This window comes from Vipera berus, assembly GCF_964194415.1.
Source record: "Vipera berus genome assembly, chromosome: 5".
Taxonomy (NCBI): Eukaryota; Metazoa; Chordata; class Lepidosauria; order Squamata; family Viperidae; genus Vipera; species Vipera berus.
Window position 1 is genome coordinate 38068902 of NC_138207.1, and position 19393 is coordinate 38088294.

General features: G+C 36.8%; 1 protein-coding gene across 1 annotated transcript in view; it reads right to left on the minus strand.

Moving 5' to 3' along the window:
- Positions 1-15863, minus strand: part of ANKMY1 (ankyrin repeat and MYND domain containing 1) — a gene marked incomplete at both ends in the record, with an annotated part of 45248 nt that extends 29385 nt beyond the window's left edge. The window contains 9 exons of the mRNA XM_081328541.1: positions 198-559; positions 2136-2300; positions 4044-4260; positions 5622-6091; positions 6427-6573; positions 12460-12766; positions 13608-13621; positions 14758-14777; positions 15824-15863. Of these exons, the coding sequence (XP_081184667.1) occupies positions 198-559; positions 2136-2300; positions 4044-4260; positions 5622-6091; positions 6427-6573; positions 12460-12766; positions 13608-13621; positions 14758-14777; positions 15824-15863 (1742 nt within the window). The remainder of the gene's footprint in view (positions 1-197; positions 560-2135; positions 2301-4043; positions 4261-5621; positions 6092-6426; positions 6574-12459; positions 12767-13607; positions 13622-14757; positions 14778-15823) is intronic.
- Positions 15864-19393: the final 3530 nt, after the last annotated feature.

Here is a 19393-nt window from a genome sequence, read left to right on the forward strand (position 1 = left end):
ATCAAAAAGTTTTGCAGTATTGCTAGCAAGTTTTTATAACAGTATATATTGCACGATTTTCATAAGACCTCCCTCAACCTTTATTTATAGAAACACTTCACTTACAAAATTAACTTCTAACAATCTAATTATCTTCAGAAAAACACAGGGATTGCCTTGACCATGGTACTTCAGTTGATCCATCTATGTTCACTTACTCTGTTAATGATGCTGCCATTTTCCTTAAGGTGCCTTCCTGATGAATAGTTTCCCCTGAGTCTGGGTAACAGTTAGTTTGTAACATATGCTGGCTAAGAACAACTGCACCATGATGCATAGTTTCTGGAGAAATCTTAATTTTGTAGTTGTAAATACCACAAATTGTCCCAGAGCCCTTTTCTCCATTATCTGTTTCGTCTGATGACTTAATTTCAACATCTGGGACAAATTCTGTATTTTCAACTGAGAATGACAACGCTTCAACTGATACTGGACTGGTAGTATTAGTACTCGCTTCAGATAACTGAGATATCTCTGACTGTATAGATTCTTTAGACATTTCTTCAAGGACGTCTTCTAACTATATAAAGTAAAAAAAGATAAGATAATCACTTATAAAACTAACAACTATATCTTGTCAAGAAGACAATATATTATTAGGATATATTTTAATGTGCAGATACATATATTTCTATCACCAGGTTATTATGCAAAATAGTAAAGAGGTAACATTCTACCAAAATTTTGCACATGTGATTTCATTATATCACCTTCCTTCCTTCCTTCCTTCCTTCTTTCCTTCCTTCCATCCATCCATCCAACCATCCATCCATTATGGAACTCAAATACTCTCCTGTCCACAAATACTCACCAGACTTGCAGCTTCATATGACTTCAGACTATGCATGTGTGTGTGTGTGTGTGTGTGTGTGTGTGTGTGTGTGTGTGTGTTGTATGTATATGTATATAAGTGTGTATTTATTTATTTATTATTGGGACTTATATGCCGCCCTATCTCCCGAAGGACTCAGGGCGGCTAACAACAATAACATACAATAAATACAGAAGTTAAGATAAAATTAAAATTAAAGGCCCCTGTACAATAAATTAAAATTAAAATAAATTAAAAATTAGAGTTAAAAATTAAAAACATAATAAAAATCCCTGTCAGTCCAGGTCAGCCAGGTGGAAAAGGAGTGTTTTGAGGCCGCGGCGAAAGGACTGGAGATCTGGGGCCATACGAAGCTCAGGGGGGAGTTGGTTCCATAGGGCTGGCGCTCCCACAGAGAAGGCTCTCCCCCTGGGGGTCGCCAACCGACATTGTCTAGCCGACAGTATCCTGAGGAGGCCTTCTCTGTGTGAGCGTACTGGGTGATGGGAATTCGTTCCCGGCAGCAGATGGTCCTGCAAGTATCCCGGGCCTAAGCCATGTAGGGCTTTAAAGGTAAGTACCAGCACCTTAAATCTGTATGTATGTATGATGTATATGTATGTGTGTATACACACAAACACACACACACAGACATATATCACTAGATTATAGACAGGAAAGATGAAAACATCACTATCTTTTAATGGCAATAACTGCTATTTGGTTTTTGAAAACAAAACATCTAAAAATCATAAATACTTTTTAAAAAGTTTTAATAAGCTCTGGCTGCACTTTATATTATAAAACTAAAGTGAGAGAAAAGACACTTAGGGACCAATCACTATAGAAGAGCTCTAATCCAAGCTATTAAGGGATTTAAGATAGAGCAGTAGAGCAAATACCACGATATACACAAATAAGCATTTTAAGCAAAGAATATTTGGAACTGTGGGTAACTCCATTCCTACTGTGTATAGCTTGGCAACCAAGTTAAACCCTTATTAGCATGTTTGACTTTCATTTGAGAAATGCAGTTTCACAAACACAAAGACCCCAGACAACTTCAAAAAGAAAATCCAATACTTTCCACTGAATTTAGCACAATGGTAACCAGTGTGGTTGTTTAATACAAATCATGGGGATAAGTTTACATCTCTTGCATATGCCTCTTTATTCCATATAATCAGGACAATTCAGTTAAGTGCATGCTCTCTGTATTGAAAATGAAAAGTATGAAACATCTTGCTGGATTTTATTTCAGATGTATATATTATGAAGGACTAACCTCTTTTGTAAAGATATTCCTTTCAGCAATATTGGGCTGAAATCCTTCTGCAGGGAAATAGTGAATAACACACATGGACAAAGTTGATAATCCTTCATCACTGCATTTATTCACATCAGCTCCACAATCTAGAAGAAGGTTGATGATGTCTTCTTGATAATTCAACTGCACAAATAATTTCAGTTATTTTCACAAAGTTTTTTTTTAAATTCCAGTCTGTGCACATTTTGAGATTATGAATTTGATTTCTCCAATGAATATGTATAATGAGTCTATCACTCCCTATCTGGTGCTCCAGATATATTTGGATTACAGTTCCAAAAACACATAAATTACATGTTGGCTGAGAATGTAGTAATCTAACCAGTTCTCTAAGGCAGGGCTTTTCAACCAGTGGTATGGGTACCACCTGTGGTACATTGGTACCTGGCAGGTGGTACGCAACCATCCTAGAAAAATGGTAGTGGGGGAGGGGAATGAGCTGAAGCGGTGGCAGCACTGCAGAAGCCTGAGCCAGAGATGGCTAGAGCTGCAGGGCTTTCAGGACTCAGCGGAAGCGCCAGGATCAGCGCCAGGCTTCATCTGGAGCTCAGCGCTGATCCTAGCACTTCTGCTGAGCCCAGAAGAAGCACCGATCAGCTGGAATGTTGCAGCATCCCCAGGGTCTTGTGATTTACATTCAGATGCTTGGCAACTGTTTCATATTTATGACAGTCACAGTGTCCCAGGGTCATGTGAAGTGACCAAAACCTGCTGCAACCACCCAGCAGACGGGGGGGGGGAACAAAAACCAAACACCCCACCCCTGCTGCCAATCCACAACATAAATGCTCTCAACAATGAAAACCTCGTACAGGAGGAAGAGCGCCGCCGGGTGGGCAGGCAGGTGTTTTGCTCAGCTGTGGCTTGGGGGCACTTTTTTCAGTGCCATTGTAACTTCAAAGAGTCACTGTTGTAAGTCGTAAGTTGTAAGTCGAGGACTACCTGTTCTTCACTTTTTTCCTTTTTTTTTTTTTTTTGGTCATCAAGTTTTTGACACCTTGCTAGGTGACTGGTGGTACTCGGATGTTGCCATATCCTAAAAATGGTACAATGGGTGAAAAGGTTGAAAAGCCCTGCTCTAAGGTATCAAACTGGTCTACAATGACTGTCCAGTAACACTCTATTCTTTCATACTTTCAATTGCTGTTGACAAATAGCATAAATTCTTTCAAATCACTCAAGCAACCCAGAACTGTAATAACCGCTGATTTTTTACTAATACTCCTAACATGCTGAAAGTAATTAAGCTGGAGGTAATAACTACGGTGGATCTTTAAGGTTATTGATTATTTAAATTCAGTTTAGACTAGGTCCTAGCCTGATTATATGTACATTACCAACACAGCATCTTCAGTTAATTCAGTCTTCCAGACATTTTAAAATCATGAGGACACCCTGCTTTCACATTTTCAGCTGATGATTACAAAAATGGCCTATCTCTGCAGTGACTCCTGCCCTATTGGGTAACACAAGGCCCCAGTGCTGATCCATTTGAAGTATCTTTCAAAGACTTTTGTTTTAATGTTAGTCCTTAATCCTTAATGCCTGCTAATAGATTTTTTTAATGTTGATAACCTGCTTTAATCCTATATCTATAGCACTTAAATTATTTTAAGATTAGGAACCAATGTGCAAATACTTTAGATAGATGGATGGATGGATGGATGGATAGATATAGATAGATAGATAGATAGATAGATAGATAGATAGATAGATAGATAGATAGATAGATAGATAGATAGATAGATAGATTTAAATGGTACAATACTGTCAAAATACAAAAAGAAAAAACTGAATTTAGCTGCACTTTTACCCACCCTTCCAGCTTCACCATGCCAGAAAGCATAATATATAATAAGAACTTACAGCAGCAGCAGCAAGAGCAGTATACCCACTCATATCTGCTATATCTGGATGGGCCAGATTGTCCTTCAGAATCTCATAAACTCTTTTATAGTCTCCTTCTGCTGATTTCTTAATCAGTTCTTCAGCAATAAGCTCTTTGGGACCTTTGGGTGCAAAACCGTGTCGGTTGCCTTTGATAATGGCATTAAGATCTCTGTCTATTTCGTTCTGACAATGCCTGAAAATAAGCAAAGACATAAAAAGCTAGAAATACAATAGAAGTACAGTTTTATTATGGCATCTAAGTTAGATGGACATATAAGACTTGGTGGGGGTTTTTCCCTTACTTCTCCTTATCCATCTTTGGTCTAATGCTTAGTGAAATGGTAATTCTGTTTATGGGATTTACTAGACTGAAGACATGAGAAATTACAGGACTCTGTATCCGCCGTCATTCAATATTCTATCTACGTAAAAAATATATTCCCTCTCCAAAGGAAATTAGTTAAGAGGAGAAAAGGCTTTAATCTTGATCTCTCCTGAGCTTATTTATTTAATGTGAAGAACAATCAATCATGTAAATGATCATTTTCAATCTAAAATGATATAAACAAATGTTAATCATCCAAGCAAAGAAAGTTTTTCACTGTTCCACTTTTTTGGGAAAACAAAGGTAAGAAAACGGCTGCAGGAGCACATAAGAATAAATCCTATGCACATGTGCACATACACATGCACACACACACACATTTACACAGGTTTTCTGATTATTTTCTGCAAATGACCACATTTTACAGAACTAGAAGTAAACAATTGGGTAAACTAGATGCAAAGAAATTGAGGCCCAATAAAAAAGTACTTTTTAAAAACAGGGAACCTCACTGCCATAAGATCTAGTGATTGCCGCCTATTTAAACTTTAAATTTAAATGATTTTAAGAGTATCAACAGACTCATATAAAATATTAGTTATCGTTAATCTTAAGATCCTGAAGCACAGAAAACATCCAGTGAAAGTGGCTATAGTCCTCCCAGCCTTGTTTGTGAATTTCTCAAATCCTCTTAAGTTGTTAGTGTGTGTCACGTAATGCTGGACTAAATTGGATCTTTGCCTTTCTACCAGGCTCTTCGTATTTCTTATGTTTCTTTCTCTCTCAAACCCTCTGCCCAATCTTCTTAAACATTAAACTAATTAGAAGTAATTAAACATTAAAGTAATGAGAAATAAAAGCACTTCTGATAACTGGAATTTAGATGGGGTTAGAAAATTGGTAGAATCAATCAAGATTTCAAACAATATTTTAAATAATATTTTTGAGTACCTGATAAATAATGCCTCCAGTAGACACAAAGAGGAGGAATGGGCAGAATAATAAATTGTGCAGGGTTTGGGGGAAGAATTAAGAGCATAAGTAAAGAAGCAATATTTCATCAGCAGTTGAAAGGACAGAATAAAGTATAGAATAGTATATAGTATAAACTTTTAAAACATACTTAATTCATTGAATTGTATAAACTATTCAGTTGAAAAGAAATATGAAAAAACAACAGAAAATAAAATTTCAACTACATTTTCATGTTATCAATTGTCAGTCCATACCTATACTTATACATGTTTTTCTCCATCTTAACCAGAATAGGGGTTGTGTTGGTAATACGCCACGGTTTTTCAGAAGCGTGATGTTTTCTTTTTTTAAAATACTGAAAATCAAACTCTTTCAAGAAGGATTGAGTAAGAGGAAGATTATCTGCATCAATTGAATATATATACATATTAGCAGGCAACGTATAGTTGTCATCATTTAGCAGAAGACGTTTGAATCTGTAGAAAAATGGATCCTTTTCTTCATTCAGGTCCCACATAGAAGTGCTTTCCTCTGAAATATACTGTTCTTTAGACACAGAATCAAAATAGATTCTGAGTTCTGGGAAATCCGAAATAGTAAAATGCTCATGAATTTCTGTACATAGTTTAATAATATGGTTTCGGTGCCACAGGCCAACATCTTGCCTATCATCTGGGTAAGTTTCAATTCCTGGTCCAAAACGCTCATCAGCCTTATAAAGCCCCTTTAGAGGGAAAAAAAAGTTCAAAAACAAAAGAAAATATGACAGAATAATACAGACAAAATACAGAAAAGAATGCATTTTAATGTATTTGCATGCTTATTTATTCAAGGAATACTAAAAATACTAAAAAGGATTAGCAACACTATGAAAGAAATCAGCAGTCTATAAAACCTATAAATAAATGAATAAACTTTGTGCTATTCCTAAAAACATTCATAGCCTTGAAAAAATGAGTTTCTCAAATATTTGTTGAATTTATTCATTTTATAAACATGATAGTATAGTGTTGTAATTATTATTAGAATTCATATAAAATTTTAAAGGTTTGTGGTTACTTGAAATTGTCTTCCATCTGCAAATTCCATGGTCCCATAGCCTTCTTTACGATTAAGATAAAATGAACCTGTAAATCTGGAGCCATTAGGCCAAAAGTAAACTCCTTTGCCATGACGGTGATCTTTATAAAATTGACCTATATATCTCTGCAATAAAAATAAATAAAAAATAAATGTATTCTACTTTAAATGAATATATTCCAGTACATCTAGAGAACATCTAAATATTAAGATAAGAAATACTACAGCATCCATGGCATAGTTCATCTACCTCACATAATGTAGCATCTGCATGCATTTTTCTGCAATTATAGTATTTCAAAACAGAGAAATATATTTTCATGACTAAATGATCCCATGTATCAGGTACTTTGGAAGAAAGTCTGAGAGTGAAAAATTCCAGCTGGAAGCACAGGTCATTTTAACTTTATAGTTCTTTAATCTCTTTCCAGAGAATTCCCCCAATTTTCCAGCAACAATTCTTAAGCTAAGCAGATGATAATTAAACTGTTCTGAGAATAGAACAGGTTAACTTAATACCACTTTCCATTTTTCACCTTTCATTCCCACATGCCAACTTTTCATCTTTGTTGTGAATGAATGTCTAAACGTGTAACTCTTAATTTCTACTCTAAATTTTAAAATTTCAGGATGGCTTTAACATCTACTCTTTCTAAATGTTTGAACTAGAGTCAAAGGTTTACATTTTTAAAAAAGTGTGGACACATTTATCAAACATATAAAAGAGGTTGAGTTGAATATATAAGGAATTCTTATGCCAGCATTATACTGTCTGGCTTATTCTCCATTCAGATGCTGCATGTCAAAATCCTTGCACCTTACCCACTAGGTAGCACTTAAATTTATATTAAATTATGTCACATTAGGACCTTATGTGCGAAAGAAGCTTGAACACAATTTGAAACTTGAGCACAAAACTATTTTGAGCAGTATGCATTTTTCTATTTTATTCCCAATATTGTCTATACAATACATATTGAACAATTAATACTGTGTTTTAAGAAAATTCAAAGAGAAACCAGGTATGAAGATCAAACATTACAGATATCTGTAAATAAACATAAACTAACACAATGTATATAGTTATGTTTTCTAAACAGAAAGAGAAAAAATATAACTAATCCAATGAAAACCCGAAGTTAAATGCAAGCACTACAAAAATATTTAGTATGTATAAAAAATGAAAGAGCACTGAAATTTCAAAGAAAACCCAGGCTATAAATGTGATTTATGTGATCTAAATTCCGTTGAGGGGTTCAGCTGAACATATATAAGGTGAACAGGTATAAGATGGATACCAAATGGGGCATGCACATTAGGCTTTCTTGTTTCTCTCTATAATGTCCATCCATTCTGCTCCAAGTTTGAAGGAAAGCTGTATGTTAGAACAATTGGTTTGAAGACAAGGAGAGCAATCTGACTTAACCAAACATTTTAAAAATCAATATAATGATTAACACCATTTCTAATTTCATAAATAAATTATGCATTGATTTAAAGATGTTCTTTTGTAAGCCTTGAATCTGCTTTCAATCAGTTTCACTGGATATTCTGAATTTTGGTATAATTTCAACCGTCATAGTCTTTTTACACCATAAACCATCAAACAAACATGAAAAACTTCAGCACACAGGGAACTAATAAATGTAGAACTGGGTAACCAACTCTGAGTTAAAGGGAAAATCTGCTTTATGGAAACCTTTGTTTACTCTTACTAAAATATTAAATTATTATTACTGAAAATCAGGAAACAGGCAGGAAATTTAAACAGACAGAAAAAGAACCCTAATGGCCAAACCATCACTGAGGTTAGTAACTGAAATAGACCAATCAGCAATAGAGTCTGTATTTAAGAGGTGTCCGTATGTATAATATGATGAATAATTATTACTATAAAATTATTTTAGTCATTACTAAAAGCCAACATGGGTTTGTCAAAAACAGATCATGCCAGACAAATCTTATTGCATTCCTTGACCAAGTGACAAAATTAGGGGATCAGAGGAATGCTGTGGATATAATTTACTTGGACTTCAGTAAGGCATTTGATAAAGTAGATCACAAACTACTAGTTGATAAGATAGAAAAATGTGGGTTAGACAGCATCACCACCAGATGGATTCGTAGCTGGCTAACTGGAACCGCATCTACATGGAGGGAAGTGTGTAGTGGGGTGCCCCAGGGCTCTGTTCTGGGCCCAGTGCTCTTCAACATCTTCATCAATGATTTGGATGAGGGGATAGATGGAGAACTCATCAAATTTGCAGACGACACCAAGCTGGCAGGAATAGCCAACACTCCAGAAGACAGGCTTAAGATACAAGAGGATCTGGACAGACTTGAACACTGGGCACTATCTAACAAAATGAAATTTAATGGTGAAAAAGTAAGGTTCTACATTTAGGCAAGAAAAACCAAAAACCAGGTATAGGATGAGGGGATAGATATACAGGGTACGTTGCTCAATAGTTGTAACTGTGAGAGAGATCTCAGAGTCCTAGTAGACAATCACTTAAATATGAGCCAGCAGTGTGCTGCAGCTGCCAAAAAAGCCAACACAGTGCTAGGCTGCATTAACAGAGGGATAGAATCAAGATCACGTGAAGTATTAATACCACTTTACAATGCCTTGGTAAGGCCACACTTGGAATAATGCATCCAGTTTTGGTCACTACAATCTAAAAAAGATGTTGAGACTCTGGAAAGAGTACAGAGAAGAGCAACAAAGATGATTAGAGGTCTGGAGGCTAAAACATATAAGGAACGGCTGCTGGAATTGGGTATGTCTAGTTTAATGAAGAGAAGGACGAGGGGGGATCTGATAGCAGTTTTCCAATATCTCAGGGGCTGCCACAAAGAAGAGGGAGTCAAGCTATTCTCCAAAGCACCTGAAAGCAGGACAAGAAGCAACAGATGGAAGCTAATCAAGGAGAGAAGCAACCTAGAACTAAGGAGAAACTTCCTGACAGTTAGAAAAATTAACCAGTAGAATAACCTGCCTCCAGAAGCTGTGAATGCTCCAACACTGGAAGTTTTTGAGAAGAGACTGGGCAGCCATTTGTCTGAAATGGTATAGGGTTTCCTGCCTGAGCAGTGAGTTGGACTAGATGACCTCCAAGATCCCTTCCAACTTTACTACTATTATAGTTATGATTATTTCAAAACATGTTACAAAGACCATCTAAAGATTTTAGGCCCAATTGTTCTAAAGCTTATAAATAAAGAGGCTCTAAACACTCATAGGAGTGTTGTACATCCTGCCTTCTAAAAAGCTTCTCCTGGGATGCCTCTACAGCAGGGGTGTCAAACTCAATTTCATTGAGGGCCGCATCAGCATTGCGGTTGCCCTCAAGGGGCCGGGTGGGTATGGCCAGGGTGGGCATGGCCTACTGAGTGGGCGTGGCTAGAGTGCATATGGCCTGCTGGGTGGGCGTGGCCAGCTCTACGTCATTCGCATCAAGGGTGCCTATGGGGGCCCGAGCAGGACTAGGACAGATCTGAGGGTCTCTGGCAGAAGGAGGGTCTCTGGGCCAGGGCCAAGGCAGTGGGGGCCGTTCCCTCACTGTTTACAGGATGGCTTCGCGGGCCACATGAAACCACTTCGCGGGCCGCATCCGGCCCCCGGGCCTTGTGTTTGACATGTCTGCTCTACAGGATACATAGGAAAGCAATCAATATATACAGTGCCTGACAGATGCACTGAATCCCAGCCTATCTAGACGCTGACAAATTTAGAGAAATTTGGAAGTTTTCTTAAAGTTCTCAGAGAAAGTTGATAAGAAATAAAGGACACTAGCCATTTACAACTGACTGCCAGTATATATCACAGCTCACAAGGGAACAAAGAAAATATTTTAACTGATATTTTCAAAGAATTTGAAAATAGTAGCATCATCTGCAAGCTTAGGAAATTTATTCCACTTATCTTCATCCATGGAAAATAACTGCAGATTATACATATTGAGAATTACAACATTTAATTAAAGAGAAATCTATGGAGAATAAAACTCAAACAAAGCTATAAACCCTAACCAATCCACGAATTTTATTCTTGGTAAATTTCATTAATATTGCATTTAATGTGTGAATTACTGTTGCAGTAAAAAAAACTTGAATATCTACTTTCAGAATGATATATTAGATTCTGTTCTAATAACCATTATTCAGTATACAGTAAATAAAGTGAAATAATTGACAAAATAAATAAATAACATAAAAATTGTATCTGAAAGGAGCAAATCGGAACTATATACTTTTGAGGTTATTATTAACAAATAATTTTCTATCAAACTCAAGCAAACTCAGTCTAAATATATAATTGTATTTATTTGTATTGTTTTAATTCGCCCTGTAAACCGCCCTGAGTCCTTCGGGAATAGGGCGGTATGTAAAATCAATTAAATAAATAAATAAATAAATAATGGCATTCAGGCATTTATGTATCATTGTCTTCTCAATCTGATTCCCAGAAGAAAATAGTCTTATAAATAATCCCTTAAAAAGCTACTAAGAGACTAGTAGCAGTGGTTAAGGCACCAGGCTAGAAAGCAGAAGATTGTTTATTATCTTAAATAAAATAAACCATAAACATTAAGGTGAGAATCAAATCACAGTACAGTTGCAGAACATTTCAAGCAAAAGATTCCAGGCATTTCGAGCCAGAAAAAAAATCTGATAGTAGATGGTTTAAAAACCTCTCTCTAAAAAAATTATAACTGTCTGCTAGAGTAATGGCCTAGGTAGTCCAATAGTCTGAACTGATAAAAAGGCAGTTTCCTTATTGTAATAATAAAATTTCATAATATTAAAGTCTTGCAATAGATTGTGAAAATTATCAAGTTTAGAGTTTGATGAATCCTATAGAGTGGACAATTTTTTTACCCTTAAAACATACAGCGCAACTCAAGGATCTTATGCCAGTTTGGCTTGGGCATAACCAAGATGCATAAACTTATTTACAGGCATTTATGCAATGAGAAGTGTTTTTTATACAGACATGCATAGACATGGTTTTCAAAGGTTTACCCTGGTGGAACAAAGAAGGGTAGACTCCTGTTCAGCTGTAAAGAACTATGCAAGGACTGTTTGACAAGCCAATAGGAACACATAAATAATATAAGTTGGTGGCTTCTTCAAATTACTTTTTTTGCTCACAACCTCTTTAACATGTAGTCTAACCTTCTTTCTGTTTCATTCAAATCTATGCATCAAATTTAAAAAATTGAATTAAAACTAAGCAGAATGAAGAGGGAAGGTGCAAAGTGTGCACAAAGAGGAGATGGGGTGTTCTCTACTCCATTAGCCAACTCCAACATGCGACACGTTCCATTAAGGCCCCAGGCTATGACTTCAGGGGGCAAGAAGTTCCAGAGAGTGGAAGCCATGGCAGAAAAGGCTCTTCTGGGCCCCGGCATCCAAAAATTTTTGCCTGAAAGTCTGAAGCAGGCCCCCTTTGCTAGCACAATTGTATACATGTATTTCTCATGTGTATATGGCTGCCCATCTCACATACTGATGCTGATGTACAATTAGCTTCTCAGAAGTCTCACAAAATTCAAAAGATCTACTCCTACAGACAATGCACATAAAGGCAACACTTTCAGCTGTTCAGAGACAGTATAGTTTTTTAATCAGAAAACAATGTCTCATGAAGCTTAAGAGAAGCCAAATTATGTGAAGAATCATTATCTGCCTAATATTATAAACAAAATCCAAATTTCCAAGAATAAAATAAAAATTCAAAATAATATTGTGGGAGAATTTATTATAATTAGTACATATAAAGCTTTTAGAATTTTCTGAAAATTGTCATCTATTACAAAAGTCAGAACACTTTTTCTGTCTTATGTATTTTGAAGGATATTGTGACAGATAACTCTGAGCATGCACGTTTGGGCATGAACACTAACCTTGACTGTTCCTTAGATGATTTTATTTTGTGAAGTTGCAATAGTAATAATACTTTACATACAATACCAAAATAAGCACATTTTAAATATTAAACCAGTTTACCTCACCATTGTCCCATGCAAATTCTCCATATCCAAGTTTTAAATCAAATGAAAATTCGCCTTTATAGCTAGAACCATCTGGCCATTCTTGCACTCCAGATTTATACTCAATCCTATTATTGTTCAGATCATCTTCAACTAATATATCTTGCTGTTCATTACTCTCTTTCTCATAATCTGCTCTCTCTTCTCCTTCACCATAGTCATAATCAACAGCAGATATTTGCTCAGTCTCAATTTCACTTTCTTCTTCTCTTGAGAATAAATTATTTGCTGAGAACCCATCTCCTGGTTTATTTTTCTTCTTTCTGAAATCATAATCAGGGACAGTTATTATTCTTTATCAACTAAATTCATCCAATACCACAACTCTTTCACACATAATGTGAGTAAGTAAATGTATGTAGCTTAGATTCCTATTCTTACCTATCAGGAAATATGCTTAATTTAAATAAGCAAAGTTTATTTTTGAGGAGACATGCCAAAGATATTGGAACTGTACCACTTCTGCTGCTAAACATAATCAAATACTAATTAGCAAAAAGAAGCAATTTTGTTGCTGCTTTATTTTGCACAATTAGGGAAATGGCAAAAGACAGTAGCATCTTAAGATCACCAAATAATGTTGGACTTTAAGCAGATATTTATTCTAAATATCAATTTACTGTTATCAAAAAAAAATAACTTTCAAGATAAGTCAAAATAAGACATGAAGTGAAAGAACAAAAAATAGTGGCCTGAAAGCTTTGTACACATTAAATAAAACAGCACATCTGCAATGGGTTGAGGCCCACACATTTAAAACAACTTATGACAAGGAAATAAGTTGAGAAATACTTGCTAAATTTTTCAAGGAATATGCAACCTAGTGATTCTTTAAACCAGACAAACGACTGACATCCTTCCTGTCCAAGGATGTCCTCCTATTTTGTACAATCACCCTTCTCATTCACGTAGTTCAGTCCCTGCTACAGTGCCAGAAATTATTTCGTATTTTCTCTTCTTATCCTATCAGAGAGGGCATCAAGAAGAAAAATAAAGAAGAACTGTAACGCCTTTTGATTAACGAGACTTAAAAGCCTGTGTCTGGATGTGATTATTTTTACTCATATCCAGAGGCTTTCAATACCCTTACACCTCCTCTTATACCTTGTCCCATCATTCTGTAGTAAAAGCAGATTATAAACACAATATTAATATAATATCTTAAGTGTACTTCTTTGCACTTTATAGTCGCATTCACAACGAACAAGTGTTGCTATCCGAAGCAACAGATAACTTATTTTTACAGCACCCGCTAGCCGTACAAAGCGTTCCCCGTGCAAAAAGACGTGCGCGGAAGTGGGGGGGAAACTTTCGTCTACCGCAGGGGTAGGCAACCTCGGCTCTTTTATGACTCATGGACTTCAACTCCCAGAATTCCTGAGCCAGCTTGGCCAGCTTGGCTGGCTCAGGAATTCTGGGAGTTGAAGTCCATGAGTCATAAAAGAACCGAGGTTGCCTACCCCTGGTCTACCGGTACAAAAAACACCGCATTCCTTCCACTTCACACGTGAACGCCACGCAGCTCCGCGGTCCGCCCATTCTGCCTTCGCAGCCTCTGGCCAGGTCCCTTTCCCGATTCACGTGGCTGTGCACACTTGCCGCCGGCTTCCGCCAGAGGTCTGTAGAGACTAGGATTTTCGTTCTCCCGGACCGGCGAGATCCGACAATTTAGAGACCCGTCGAGAGCGGCACCACCCACCCAAGAGCCGGAGCGGCAGCCTGCGTAGCCTCCATTCGATCTCAAAGTCCGGGAAGAGTCGTCTGGACCCGCAGACGCCGCCTCATAAGGGTCGGAGAGGAGAGCGGAGACGTAACAGTCAGTGAAGACGTGCTCAAAGCGTTGCTCCTATCGCCCTTCAGTAGCAAGGGAAAGACGGGCAGGTCTCTCTCGGCAGCTCTGGATACCCCTCTCCTGCCTGGGCTGCGCTGCATCCCGGTTTCCATAGAAACCAAGGCGGAGTTTTATGGAGCGCGAAGTGGCTCCACCTCGCAGTGATTTTTTTTTTTTACTGGCGGTTCGGTTGGAATATATGCTCCTCTGTAAACAGGCTATGGTAATGACTTACAATTGGTTTTCTCAGTGATCCCATAAAATTCGGTGGGTACTTTGATCTAGATTATATTCGAGGAATATTTTTTTAATCTTGATGTTCAAAGTAAGGATGAGTTCCTGTTTTGTTGTTGAACTAATTATCACCAGTTATGGTCCTGTGTAGAAGGAATGGTTCTCATACAGGACTTAATGCTGCCTCACCTTGCCTACTGCCTCTGTCCCTACGGAAAGAAATTCAAATACCTTAATTCGTCTAGAAATATAGTAAATTAAAATATTGTGGGAATTCTAAATACAAACTGATAAAGTCTTGGCTCATAACATACAAGATTTAATTGTGATGGAAAACATAATAATGTGGATAATTGATGTGGCAATATCAGGAGTTAGTAGAATAGAAGATAAAGAATTAGGAGAAGACCTCAAAAGTATTTAGATACAAAAATCAAATTTGAGATTATGGCAAAAAGTGGCCATGGTGGTCCCAGTGGCTATCAGCACATTGGCTGTTATTCCAAAAAATCTTAGACAGCACCTGGAAAATCTGTGCTTTGACAGAATTTCCATCTGTCAGTTACAAGGGCCACACTGCTGGGATCCACATAGATAGTACAACATCCTATGTTCTTGGGAAGAACAGGATGCATATGAAGGCTAAAACCAGCTAAGAACTAGAAGCTGTGATTTCACACTTTTATGCACATGATAATAACAAAGAATTGAAGAGACAGCAACAGACAGCAAATGCCACCTTGCAAAGAAGCTAAAGAAATAGTTAATCGTCTAGTTAGATACTGTGAGAATATTGCAGATTGACTACAAACAACAGCATGACAAAGTAGCAACAATGCTGCATTGGAGTATCTACAACAAATACCATTTACCTGCAAGCAAGAACTTGTGGAACCACAAAATAGACAAAGTAATAAAAAATAAAGAAGCTGAAGTGCTCTAAGACTTTAAAATTCAAACAGAACAGCATCTATCACATCCCTAACAATTGTCAATAAGAAAGACAAAAGTCTAGATAGTGGATGTGGCAGTGCCTGGAGGCTGCAGAATAGGAAAGAAAGAACTGGAGAAAATCACAAATGCAAACACTGGCAAATAGAAATAGAAAGACTGGCAAAAGAAAGCAAAGGTAGTATTGATAGTAATAGGTGCTTTGGATGCAATCAGGAAAGTGGAGCACCATTTGAATGCCATTAACATTGATAAAATCACCATCAGTCAATTGAAAAAGGCAGCTTTAGTAGAAATAGTTTACATCCTGCAGTGATAGCTTTAACACCATCAAACAATATCATCTGCCTATCACAGGTCCCTAGGAAGATGGGATAAGTGGATAAAAGTGCCAGTCTAAACATCTGGCTGGTTGTAAAACAAACTGGAGGGGAAAAAATATGACATGAATGACTACATTAAGAAAAGCCAAGAACCCTTGCTGAAGGAAGTCAATCAAGGAAAACAAAGGCTGAATATTGGGGGCAGGGAGAAAGATTAAAAAAAAACAATTTGTTAATTGGAAGAGCAATCCAATGCATGGTTAGTAGTTGAAAGAAGGAAAAGCTGATAAAAAACAAATGAAGTTCGTTAAGGTCAGGAGCATTAAAGAAACTGAAAGTTTTGTATTAATGGCTCAAGAAGATGATTTGCCAACTAATTGCATGAATGCAAGCATTCAACATGTAATAAACGTCAACTTTATAGTGAAACATATGAAACAATTGACCATTTATTAATGACTGAAGCAAAATTTAACAAACTGAAATCATGATCAAGTTTCCAGAATTATTCACTGGAAATTGCCAGAGGTGAATCAGAACAAGGAGCTCTTTCAGATAATTCCTTATGCCCCAGTCATCTCACAATTGGATTATTGCAATACATTGTATTGGGGGCTGCCCTTGAAGAAAGCTGCAGCAGGTCCAGAATGCAAGAGCACAGATAGTGATGGGGTTACCTCATTATGTACACATGATCCCACTATACCATGAACTGAACTGGTTAGCAGTTGGCTTAATAGAATTAGGATATGGGATGGGATGGGATGGAACGGAACAGAATAGAATAGAATCTATATTGTCACTTTAAATGTAAGCTAAATCAGCATACATTAAAATGAAATTTCATTGCATTTAACTCTCAAAAAAATACCATTATGCATATACCCACATGCACACACATATATGAATGACACAGAGAAACATCAGTCTAGTTTGAATGTATACATATACATGGCGAAAAAAAAGAATCCTGTGATTCTTAAGGAACAACGCTGTTGCAGAATCTAGTAGTTTTGCTATAAATACTTTGAAACCTCTTCCCAGAAGGAAGCAAAGGAAACACCCTGTGTAGCATTTATAAGCAGTATCCTTAATAACGGGATGCTGATTCTTCTTTAAGGCTATCTGAGGGACTGCTTGTCTCCAGTTGTTTCTGCCCATCTGATAAAGTCCAGCAGGGTGGGTGTACTCTAGGTCCTGTCAATTAAACAATGTCATGCAGTGGGACCTAGGAAGCATGCCTACTCTTACAACTCCTATCCTCTAGAATGATCTCCCTCCCCAGCAAAGTTTTGTGTTAGGAAACAATTGAAGATCTTCCAGGGCCATCGGAACACAATAAATGAAGATATTTCTTTTGTTTTGTTTGGGAGTCTCTGTGGGTTTATTGTTTATATGTTGCTCCTCTGTTTAGCTGTGTCCTTTATATTATTGTTCTTTTTAAATTACGGTATAAGTTTTCCAGAGTTGCTTTGGAATTGAATGGCCTTGGAATTTGATAAATACATTTTGATAAATCATTGCTTTCTATTCTGCTTTGGTCATACCCATGACTAAAATATTACATACATTTCTGGCTTCAGATTTTTAGAAAAGTTGTTCATATACTGAAGAATGTTCGGAAGAAATCAGGTGAATAAAAAGGGGCTATAAAGAGAACATATATATACTGCTCAAAAAAATAAAGGGAACACAAACAACACAATGTACTGTGTTTAATAGTAGGATGTCTTACTTTCTGTTCCCTTTATTTTTTTGAGCAGTATATATGGAAAAGGGATAAATTAGGCTGAAAAACTAAAGACTGGTGGACAGATTGTCTTGAGTATCTAAAGGGCTCTCAAGTAAAAGAATTGATGCAATAGACTTGTTAATGCAATTGGGGGATGTTTTAACAGGAGATCCTGCACTGGGCAGCAAGTTGGACTAGATGATTTCCAAGGTCTTTTCCAACCACTACCTTTTATTAGATCAGTATGCCGATTGAAGACATAAATAAAATGAACCCACCTGTTGAGTGTAGGCTGGAAGTATCAGTGTATCTTGCTTTTCTGTGTATATATGGTTGAGAGAAATAGAAAAGAAAACTTAGATGAACTTCTACAGAACCTATGACTTCAATAATGGATCTGGAATTTTTGATGTTTTGTTTCAAGCGGTTTGTTGCTATGGTCTCAGAGAAGTCTTAATCCTCACAGTATGTTAAGACTGGACTGCCTTAACTACTAGCCTCCATGTATTCTTCTGTAGTCAGTTGGGCTAGGAAATGTATGAAGGTTATGGGGAAAATGAGATTTTAAGTGGAAGATCTTGAGAATCGGCACTTATGCATTTTTAAACAGCATTTGTGGATAATTCTTGATATATTTACACAGTATGTTGGCAGATCCACTACATCTTCACTGCTTCCTTCATATCTAGTCTTAGTAACGTATTAAACCTGGATCTTGTTTACAAAAAAAACCTCACTTGAAACACAAAGGCTAAATCATATATATTATGTATTGTATTGAAATTACCTTGGTGCCATTAGTAAATGATATATTTACAGTGTGATTAGAATAAAACTGAGCCATAAACTGGGGGAAAAATAATTAATGTATGATACCAAAATCAGATAGCAAGTTTTTATATAGAATTGTATTACATTATTATTTTTCTCACATATATGAATTAACATACATAACATGGAGTTAAAAATAACAGTGACTACATGGCAGTGCCATAAACATATATACCTTTAAGTACAATCATACAAAAAGATATGCTATGATTTTGTTACTTCATAAATTCTTCTTATGCAGAAAGAATACACATACATTATATGGCTGTAATTAACATTATGTAGGATCTAGCATTGCTTTGTAAGTACCGTATTTTTCGGACCATAAGACGCACCTGACCATAAGACGCACCCAGTTTTTAGAGCAGGAAAACAAGAAAAAAATATTCTGAACCAAATAGTACCGGTATACTAAAACAGGGCTTTTCAACCTTTCATCCATAGTACCAGTTTTAGGACAAGGCAATGTCCGAGTACCACCAGTCGCCCAGCAAGGTGTCAAAAACTTGAGCCCCCCCACAAAAAAGGGAAAAAAATGATAAAGTACAGGTAGTCCTCGACTTACAATGATTCACTTAGTGACTGTTCAAAGTTACGATGGCACTAAAAAAAGTGACTTATGACCATTTTTCACAATTATGACCGTTGCAGCATCCCCAGGGTCATGTGATTTACATTCAGATGCTTGGCAATCGATTCATATTTATGATGGTCACATTGTTCCAGGGTCATGTGATCGCCTTTTGCAACCTTCTGACAAGCAAAGTTAGTGGGGAAACCAGATTCACTTAACAATCATGTTACTAATTTAATTTCTCTCCTTTCTCTCCCTCTTTCTTTCTCTCTCATCTCTCTCCCTCTTGCTCTCTCTCCCTCTATTTCTCTCCCTTTCTTTCTCCTTCTCTCTCTCTCCCTTCTCTCCCTCCCTATTTCTTTCTCCTTCTCTCTCTTCCTCTCTTTCTCTCCCCCTCTCTCTCTCTATTTCTCT